Source organism: Alligator sinensis, unplaced genomic scaffold (genome assembly GCF_000455745.1).
Source record: "Alligator sinensis unplaced genomic scaffold, ASM45574v1 scaffold1147_1, whole genome shotgun sequence".
Lineage (NCBI taxonomy): Eukaryota > Metazoa > Chordata > Crocodylia > Alligatoridae > Alligator > Alligator sinensis.
The window spans coordinates 622,059-633,047 of NW_005842832.1; the positions used below are offsets into that span (position 1 = coordinate 622,059).

General features: G+C 38.3%; 1 protein-coding gene across 1 annotated transcript in view; it reads right to left on the reverse strand.

Moving 5' to 3' along the window:
• LOC102378250 (threonylcarbamoyladenosine tRNA methylthiotransferase-like) overlaps positions 1-6,173 on the reverse strand; it is a 179,002-nt gene extending 172,829 nt beyond the window's left edge. Inside the window, exons 1-2 of the mRNA XM_006035410.3 lie at positions 6,142-6,173; positions 4,266-4,446 (exon numbers count right to left, since the gene is read on the reverse strand). Of these exons, the coding sequence (XP_006035472.1) occupies positions 4,266-4,446; positions 6,142-6,173 (213 nt within the window). The remainder of the gene's footprint in view (positions 1-4,265; positions 4,447-6,141) is intronic.
• Between the last annotated feature and the right edge of the window lie 4,816 nt (positions 6,174-10,989).

Sequence of the window (10,989 nt, forward strand, 5' to 3'; positions counted from 1 at the left end):
AATATTAGGGCAGTGAAACTGTTACTTTAACTCTGTTTCATTCGGAGTTAAATTTATAGCAATTTAGTTCATTAGTATGGCAACAGGAGCAAGGAGCGGTGACACTGACAGTGTAATAGCTGATGTGTGCTCCCCAGCTGCAATTCTCTCCCTTTCTGAAGCAGTTATGAGTTATCCATCTCTTTCCATAGCTAAAATACTGCACTGTAAAGTACTTTGTAAATGTAAGGGAAATTAGAAAGGCGTTTTTGAAAGCTCTGACATATATAGCAAGAAATTCTCTTATCAAACACAGCAAGATCTCCTAACAGGCCTTAAAGAGAAGGGCAGAAACAATATACAGTTGACCAGAGGCTGACCACAGCGTGGTTATTTAGTGTTCTACTGTACTTTAATTTGGTCAATACAGTCGTTTTAAATTTTATTTTAAAAGACAGTACAGCATCTTACCTCCACGTTGGGTCATCTTTTACTAAAGCAGAATAGCAAAATTTAGTAGTTTATTCCTTTAAACTTACTAGCTTATTGTGTTGTGTGAATAAATGAACTGATGGTTATGAAACAGGCAGATGTGTGATAACCCAAGCAAGTTTTTTCTCTACCAGCAAAAGATGACAGACCTGTAGCTTCTCTGCTTTTTCTGATAACATATGGTAGTGGATTAGCATCATCCACACTGTAAGAATCGGATCAATGACAATATGGCTTTCAAGACAACCTCTGGGTGAAAGAAAAATTTCATGAAGATCCACCAAAATTTAGCTTTTTCTTGATAGACCAGAATGAGATTTTCCCTTTATACCATTTTCCTCCACAAAAAAAAAAAAAAAAAAAAAATTACATTTACCACCTCCATCAAAACTATACCCTAAAAACAAACTAATACTACCATGCCTACTTCCTCGACTTTGCCTTTTGGACAGGTGATCCATCCTAGAAAAAGTGAACCCGAGATACTTGACACAGCAAATATGTTGCTGGTATACATTTGAGACTTAGGACCAAAAAAAACCAGTTGTGCTGAAAAGAAGGCAAATTACAAATAGTAATTTATCTTTTTCATGTCAGATATCTGCAGCGCTAAAACAAAACAGCCAACGCAGCCAATATTGAGGAAGAAGAGAAGGACAGCAGCTGTCATGTAACTCATCATTCTAATTCCCTGGTTCAGCACCCTTATTTAAATCATATGCCCAAAATTTCTTTAGTAAGAAATACTGCCAATAGAAAACTGTATCCTCTGCAGCTAATAGTATAAGGATATCCTGACAAAGCACTGGCTCATGAGATCAGATTGTCAATAAACATACACTCTCAATTTGTCTCTCATATAAGTCATTGGACTGTGGTAACTTGATAGAGGAACAAGCAGCACATGGACCTACTATAGTGAAGCAGACATATATATATAGATAGATAATCTGTGCCTGCTTGCATACTCATTCTCTCTCTCTCTCTCTCTCTCTCTCTCTCACACACACACACACACACACACACACACACACAGAGTGCATGTGCATTGTCAAGCTATTTACATATAATCTACTTTGCTATAGTATATCCATGTCAAGGTACCAAAGTAGATTCATTAAGATAACATGTAGACTTTAAAAAAGCATATGATGAATATGAGTGGTGGAAGTACATGGTAACGTACATGCTTCTCTCAGCTGAGAAAGATACATAATTATAAGCAGTTCTGGACTAGGAATGAAATACAAAATGTCTGTGCATTCCTGATACTGCAGAGAGGACCACTGGCTTCTATCTAGAGGCAACGTGAATATAAAATATAAATAGATTAGCATAAGCTATCCTGGTTCCAGTTGATTGATTACCCTGCATTTCTAGAAAGAGATGAAAGCATGAAGGAGTTTATAACTCAAGTTTGTTGAGGACTACAAATAACAGAGAAATGGTTAGAGGGAGGGGACATGTCTATTAATTACAGTTTTTCATCAGCTCTGGAATGTAATACTCCATGATTTCTTTGAAGGTTCTAGTTCCTCAAAAACAGCAAGTTATAGAAATAAGAACAAAAAGAAAACATCAAGCTTGGTTAAAGTCTACTCACCCCCAGTTCTAATGCCACTAGGAGTGTTTTCTTTTAAAAAGCTGGTTCTTATTTAATTAATATTCAGTGAAGTCTCAGCATAATAGTATTTAACTCCATGTTGCAGGAAAAATAGGAGATCTAATTTTCCTACCCCTACACAATCCCACTGAGGCAAATGAGGTTGCATGCATGTGGACAGAAGGATAGTAATTTAAGCCAAATGTTTCCATTTTTAACTCTCTTCAACTTCCATAATTACTTGACGACATTTTGAACATAAGTCTCTGAAACAAACAAGCCTTTCAAAAAGAAAAAAAAGTCAGTCAACCATGTGAGTTTACTTACACGCGGGTGTATACATGAATTGCTTCCTTTGGGATGAAAGCAGGCACGGATTTACTACCAGGATGTCAAACAGATGACCCGAAGGCCAGACCTGAACCATGGAGCCCTGTGATCCAAGACATGGGTCTTAGAGCTGGACTGGGCCCCAGACACAGCATGTCACAGGGGGTTGGTCTGAGGCATGCTCTGCACATAGTGCATGAGGCTGGCACAGGGCATGTGCTGTATGGGGTGTCCCACTGGACTGGTCCTGTGAGCTGGATCCAGCGCACAAAGATGGCCTGGGGCCTGGTCTAAACTGGCTGCACAGGGCTGGTCTAGTGGGACCCGCTATACAGCATATGCCCTGTGTACCACATACAAAGCAAATCCTAGAGCAGGGCAAGTGCATGCTGCAGGCAGTATGCGATGCTGAACAGCGTGAGCACTGCATGGGGCACAGGAACATGACATGCAGTGTGCACTGCCTGCGGTACCCCACCCGACAGATCCTGCATGCTGTAACCCTCTGTAACCACTGTAACCCTCTCTGGCCTGCAGACTGGATCAATGACCCTTATCCAGCCTGTGGGGGTGAGTTTGACACTCATGATGTACTGTATTACACATCAGCTGTTCTGTAGTAAATGCCTATGTGCATGCCCTTTCCCCACAATAGCTGGAAGCTAATCTGCAGTAACCTACCCCTCTCTCAGTGAGATATAAAGATACAAAGAAAGAAATATACTGATGCTGCTTTACACGGTAGCTGCATGTTGATGACCCTAACTAAATACAGTATGCTGGTTTTATTCACCTACATTAGCTGACATTATTCTTGTCTTGACTTAAAATGCAAAGTACATAAATTATATCATAGAGATACTAAGGAAGACTTAAATCTGTTTTATAGGCAACTAAAACTGCATAGACTAATGTACCAAAATCCAGATTAGGCAAGTTTGCATATTTATACTGTACATTTTTTTTTTAAAATCATCATTTAAAAATGTAGATACACATGCTGTTATTGTCACTTAAGATAAAGGAAATTTAAATTATGTATCAATTAGAATACAGTTGAGAGCCATCTGCTTCCTATATTAATATATGTGGATTTTATGCTTATGGGGAATTTCAGAAAAGAATGGTAGCTAGAAAGGGTTATGTGACAATGGCTAAGCACAGAAGAATATCTGAAAACTGGAAAATTAAACATAATAATGAAAGCAAATTTCACCAATGACCTTTACCGTATATGATGAAGGCAGGCACTGGATTTTTAAAAATGTGAAATCATAGAAGATATTTATGAACTAGCTCTCAGTGGAATGGAAGTAGTTACATGCAAATTTGACCTTTAATGTATAAATCAAAGATCACTATTATTCTTATTAATACTTTGCATGGGATCATTTATAGTGCATCTGATGCCATGGGAGTCACATAACAAGACTTCAAAAATGAAAAAAATTGAAGTAACCTTTGCTTTTTTCTTCATAACCTGAGACTTACCCAAAAACAAGGTAGAAAAATTATGTGACTATCGTATCAAAGAGGAAACCCCCCCAATCACTTGAACCTTACAGAAATTTTATTTTACATCTAATAGCAACTTGAACAGTAATTTAAACTTTGTATTAGGCAAGATTTCCAACAATCAACCTAATCTGTAACACATTTTCACTATCATCTCACTATATGGCAATACGTACAACTTTATTTTAATTGTACAAAATTCTACAAGAAGATATGTTCTCATGAAAACATGTCTCATATTTGAACTCAATTCAGTACATTGTACACTACATTTAAAAACTGGAATAACTTGAAAGCAATGTAATATGTGCCATCAAGTACAATAGTGTAAGAAAATATACCTTACCACTAAGGCTGGAACTTGATGCACTTTTGCAGCAGGGGTTCCTGGTCGTGGGTAAAACTGATTAATAAAGAGGCTTGGAAACCTGTACTCTTCTACAAGTTTCATTGTTTCTTGAAAATCTTCATCAGTCTCCCCAGGGAAACCACAGATGATGTCTGTAGCAATTGTTATTCCAGGCACTCTGCAATGGAAATGGGAAAGAAAAGAAGTTAAATTGCAAACTCTCTCTCTATTCTGATGAAGAACATCTTGGGTTTGAAAGCTTGCCTAACTTTTCCCAACCATGCAATTGGCCCAATAAAAGATATCGCCCACAAAAACCATTAACTCTTTCTATACCAACCCTCTCTCCACACAAAAATCTTGTTTCTGTGAAAGATGAGGGAATGTGAACTTAACTTCTCTTCAGCCAGAGAACTGAAACCCAACAATATTTCTAGGGGAAAAAAACAGATTTTTTTTTTAAACACTGAAGTTCATGTCTGTTATTTGGGGGTAAACATGAGGAACAGAAAAACAACTGAACATTTGTAATAAGTATTTGGGTCAGAATAAGGTGAAAGATGATGATGAATACTTGGACCAACTACTTAGGCACTGAAGGCATACATTACTCCCAGAGCTTGTAAATTCTTTGAACTGTAGTTAGCCTGAAAAAAAATTATTAGCTCTGACCTTTACCACTAGAATTTGTAAGTTCCTTAACTGTTGTAACACAGTAGGCTGTGAAGAATAACATCTCCAAAGGAGGAACCTGACATCCTGTGGAGTTTGGCAATTCTAGACATATTTGGCTTTTGGAGACAACAATAGCTTACTTTAGTCAGAACTAACCTCTTGACTCAGCATTCCCTAAAATAAGTCAAGACACCCAACTCTCCCTATATTAAAAAAGAGAAACCAGAAGAAGGTGCAACTATCATCAGTTGTACAGTACTGTTGAAGCTATCTTCACAATGCTGAGTTACTCTATTGGCATTCCAAAATACAAAAATATTGATAAACTGGAAGGAATCTTACTTCTAAGAAAAGAGAAGGATTAAACAACTATACTGCAGCACTAGAACAAAAATACTCTAAGTGTGTGAAGGTTGTAGAGATGACCAGGACTGCTCTCCCCAGAATCTTGTTCTGAGTTGAGAAGAATCCACAAGTTTACTATAAATTGCCTAGTTTGCAGGTAAGGTCCCTAATGCAGGGTGCCGCTTTCCTTTTTCTGACCATTTCTTCTCAACACTTGAGACAGATTCCCTGGATAGGGTACAGGTAGGAGATTTTCTCCTCCTTTTTCATGTAGGTGATATGTGGGCAAACAAATGCGAGTATTTTAATAGCCAAAGAGAACTACAATTCATTGTAAGGCAATAACACTGGGAAAGAAAGTCATTTTTTGATGAGAAGGACTGTAACCCCAATGTAAGATTGGCATGGTGGGACATATGAGGGGAAAATGTAGGCCTGACAGATGTGGAAAAAAACCCCAAAAAAACAAAAAACCGCACTATACCAGAAGAAGCAGTGCATTAGTTCGACCCGGCTCTGCAGTGTCTGTATAGATTGGGTGCTTCAGTGGGGCTTTTTGGTGCTTTTAGCTAAAGCTGATTCAATCAGCTTTTCTATAAAAGCGCCAAGAAAACCATGCTAAAGTGCCTTATCTATGCAGACATTGAGTGACCTGGGTCCAACTAACACGATGCCTCTTCTGGGCACGCACTGGGCTCAGCGCAGGGGTGAGCAGAGTTAAAAGTAAAGTGCCATTTGGGGGTTTGGTTTTTTACATCTGTAAGCAGCCCTGGTTGTTTTTTTTCTTTTTTTTTTTTTACTTCTAAGTACAGGGAATTCTATTCCACTGCTGACAGGAACAGTATATTCAGACCTGTTGCTTGTGCTCTCTTCTACATTTGCCATGTTTAGTTAGCTGTATGGGAGTCATCTAAGCACTGACAACAGAATAGGTTTCTCCACCCTGAAGTGCATTTCTGAACACAAAATCTAATTTTTAAGACTGACATAAAAATAAAATTGAAATTGCTTAAAACTGCAAAAACGAAATTTAAGAAAATGTATATGAAAACAATTTAATTCAACCCACCTGATAAAAATACCGGAAAAGATTATCTTAAAAAAAGAGGGGGAAGAGGGGGAAAATGTTGGAGGGGAAAATGTTAGTTGCAACCTACATGCCCAGGAAAAAATCTGACATCATGGGCCAAAGAGCCTGGAGTGGCTCCCACTGGCTTACTAAGCCTGACAAGCTGCAGAATATACAGTTCTGCTTGAAATGAAGTAATGTGAGCATCCACTGTAGCTAAGAACTGAATAAACATAGAGGAATTTTGTATTCTATGACACCTTCCCTGCTCACACAGCAAATATTTTGAGCTATAATGGCAGGCTTAAAGGAGACAAAATATATTACTATACAAATTAATACCAAATAGCATTAGATGAGATTTCTCGTAACATTAATAAAACACTCATTAGGTTTGACAAGACCATTAGACTTTAGTTATTTTAGCCATTTTAACGATTCTGTTGGCAACAGTATAAGCATTTACTACCTATGGTACTGGCATTGCCATCATTCATAGGAGTTTGCCTGTTTCTATGGCAACATGAATTATAAGGCTCAATCAAACTAGTTTCAGTAAAAAAGAATTTCCCCCATCCCTACCCCCCACCAGTAGTCCCTCAGTGAAAAGGAAATTAAACAGTTTTAAAATTCATAAACCGTACAACTGCCTGAATTCCATTTGGCGATAAGGTGCTAATTACCTTAGTAATTAGATTTCTTCCTGGATGGGATTATTTTACATTCAAGGAAAAACTGAGTTTTGGAAGTGGAATAAGGACCAACATCTATTCAGCAACAGCAATTAAATTACAGTCTAATCCAGCATGCCTGCCCTAAAATGCAATATTACAATGTGCCATTTTATACCACTTTTGACCACTGTATTAGAAAATAGTTTAAAAAACAGTAGAAAAGGTAAAATGCTTGAAAAACTTATTTAAGAGAAAATTCAATTATTGAAACAATCAGGCTCCCAGTCCTCCTTCACCACACAACAGACAAATAAGCAGAATTTATTCCTTATGCACAAAATCATTTGTCAGGATTGAGAGAGCAGAAAGGAATTCAGAGGTTATTGTAAAAAAAAAAAAAAAAAATACACATGAATGCATATTTGAAAATGAAGGCAACCTTAGTGTCTGAGAGACTGAAACAAAGTACTACAAGATTATTTTTTTCTGCGAACAGTCATGGCCCTTTTAAAATACAAATACAACTATGAAATAATGTGTAAATTAAGCAACGAAGTTTGGTTTCTGCATGCTGGTGAATCAGCCAGTATTACACAATATACTTTTAAATTAACTTCAAAAGCATTCTGCATTCCTCTTTTGAGTCCAACACAAAAATGTTTTGGGTGTCCATAAAAATCATTCCATTGTGGGTATACCTGCATTTTAAGAAACTTTTTTCCTATAATATTGTATACTTTCTATAATACCTGCTATATAATATCTTATCGGGTCAGTAGAGACGCTCTATAATGCAGCATTTAATGGACTCATTTAATGAGCACAAATATACAATAGATCTGATGAACAGGGATCGTGGTTTTCTCTGATAAAAAAATTCCCAATTTTCAGTTTTAAAAAAGTAACTCAAAATCCACATTATTCCATAATTAAAACGAAACATCACACACACACACACACACACACACACACACACTGGTATTTCATTTTAATCCAGGAAAAATGTGGATTTTGGGTTACTTCCTTTAAACTGAAAATTGCGGATTTTTTTAAAATCAGAGAACACCAGGATCCCTGCCATCAGCAGGATAAATATTAGGGCTGTGCAAAGCTTCGGTCGCTGATTGGATTCAGAGGAGATTTGGCAGCTGAATCTCTGAATCCAAATTGAATCAGAAGATCTATTAAAAGGTCCAAATCAAATCCAAAGCCTCTGAATTGATTCAGAAAAGATTCAGAGATTTGTATTGGCCGGGGAGAGGTAGGCGCAGCTGGGCGGCTGCAGGTTTTCCCATGACTCCCCTGGCTGTGCCTGCCTTTCCCTGGGCACGGGGAGCCACAGGAGAAGCTCCCATGGATGCCCCGCCCAGCTCCATTGCTAATGGCTGCCAGCAACATGTAAGAGAATGGGAGAAACTAGGCCTGTATAATCACTTCTTCTTATTCTGAAGTGATGCCTTTCCATGGTGGCATGGTGGATTGATTAAAGTACTTGATATACATCAAGAATATGGGAACATCTCTCTTTCTTCTCCCTGCAGGCTAGAGGTCAAAGGCCATTAAGAGAAGACATGCTGAGAGTCAGAGGGCCTGGACAAATAGCTTGCTTGTTCCAGTGTAACCCAGTTTTACACTGAAATAAAAAAAGAAGGAAGCACGCACATGACAGTCCGATGCTGGTATAACTGACTAGAATCCAGCATAAATTACTCCAGGGAAAAACATGGGTAAAGCCATATTAGTATACATGATAGCACAGGAGTTTCTTATCTACTTCTACTGACAAGTAGCCTGTTTGCTCAATGGTAAGAGGCTACTTTCCCACCACTTAGGGGCAAATAACTAAATAGTGCCTACTGCAGCAGTTGGCCCAGAAAAGCTGGATGCCTGCCCAAACCACACAGTTGTAAGCACAATATCTTCTTTTCTGCAATGGTGCACTCATCAGGCAGAAGCTCCTGATACTTCTAATTTAGACCCCTGTTGGAGTTAGGGTCCTACCTGAGTACATGATGGGGAATACCTATCTGTGAATAGAACAATGAGAGGATTAGTGAGATGCCTCTCAAAATTCCAAATTAAAATTGTTTTGGCCACTCAATTTAACGCTCGAAGGTAAGGAAGGGTTCATGTAACAGTGAGTGCAGCTGCACTAGAAAATTCAGCATTCCACATGGCTCCCACTATAGTCCCAAAATAAATGGCAACAGAAGAATTGGGTTTTTGTGTTCATACCAGTAGATGTATGTCCAGCATATCATTCTCTAAGGTAGAAGAACAGATTTGAGCTGGTGACTGGACCTTTAACTTTAGAGATAGGTTCCCTAAAGCCTGCACAATGCTGACATTTGTACAAGCAGTTCTATTACTTCACTGACTGTCTGCTTTAGAAAGAGAGGAGATTATTTCATCTTTCTGAGTACAACTACATGTAGCATGATAGTCATTTAGATGCTGCAGTGATAAGCTTAATAAAGTAGCTAAAAGGAAATAAAGAGGTAAGAGAGCTATTGAGGAAATTTAGGTTCAAAATAAAAATAGAAAAAGCCCATGAGTGATTTGGGAAGATGAATCGCATGTAATTTGAGGTTGCCAGAAAACAAATTTTCACAAAGCAGAATGCCTAAGGGAAATTATCAGATACTGTTGGAAATTTGCTAGCGTTCAGATTCTGTATGAATCATTATGTGCAGCCTTAATTACAGAAAACATTTCCTTCAATTCTAGCAAAGTTCACATTCAATCAAGAAATTAAGTGAAAGGAGGACACAACTACACGAGACGCTAAATGCGCAATAAACTAATTAGACTGTTATTACAGGTACTAAACTTAATGCACAGTTACCATGGAGCATTAATGCACATGTAGACATACCCAATGTGTCCTTCCACTTCCTTTTCAACACCTAAGATTTAGTATCCTTGACCTATTACTGATTTAACATCCTCCAAGAGGATTTTAAAACATGTTTTTTCTGAATGTCAGACAATACTAAAAAAACCCCAAAACAACTCGAATCTAAGTAAGAGGTAATGTCACCCTTATAGCTTTACTGTGTCAGCATACGTTTCATGTTGCTACTTATAGTCTTAATGTTGTGGTAGTGTTGGAATGATGTAGCTGTGACAGTTCAGGAAATGGCAAAGATTTTTGCGGATTATATCTTTTATTGGACCAATTGTATGGGTAGGATAGACAAGCTTAAAAGCATACTTAGGTTTTTATCATGGCCCTCAGAGGGAAATTACCAGAACTATTTCTTGAAATTTCTCAGCCACCCTGAAATTCTAGGAGATATGGGTGAGTAACTATCTCACTGTTACTGTTTTGAAAGTTAACCAAGCATATTCATAGATTCATAGATGTTAGGGTCGGAAGGGACCTCAATAGATCATCGAGTCCGACCCCCTGCATATGCAGGAAAGAGTGGGTCTAGATGACCCCAGCTAGATACTCATCTAACCTCCTCTTGAAGACCCCCAGGGTAGGGGAGAGTACCACCTCCCTTGGGAGCCCGTTCCAGACCCTGGCCACTCGAACTGTGAGAAGTTCTTCCTAATGTCCAATCTAAATCTGCTCTCTGCTAGCTTGTGGCCATTATTTCTTGTAACCCCCGGGGGCGCCTTGGTGAATAAATCCTCACCAATTCCCTTCTGTGCTCCCATGATGAACTTATAGGCAGCCACAAGGTCACCTCTCAACCTTCTCTTGCGGAGGCTGAATAGATCCAGTTTCTCTAGTCTATATGGTATGGATTTTATATACATACATATATGCATACACATACGTATACACACATACATATAAACATACACACATATATGTATGCATATATGCATGTATATAAAATCCAAACCATATATTGTATACCCTTGTTTAACTTTCAAAACAGTAACTATATAAACACCCCCCCACACACTGGGTTGTGCAGAGAGAGAGTGGGGGGGGGGGGGGGGG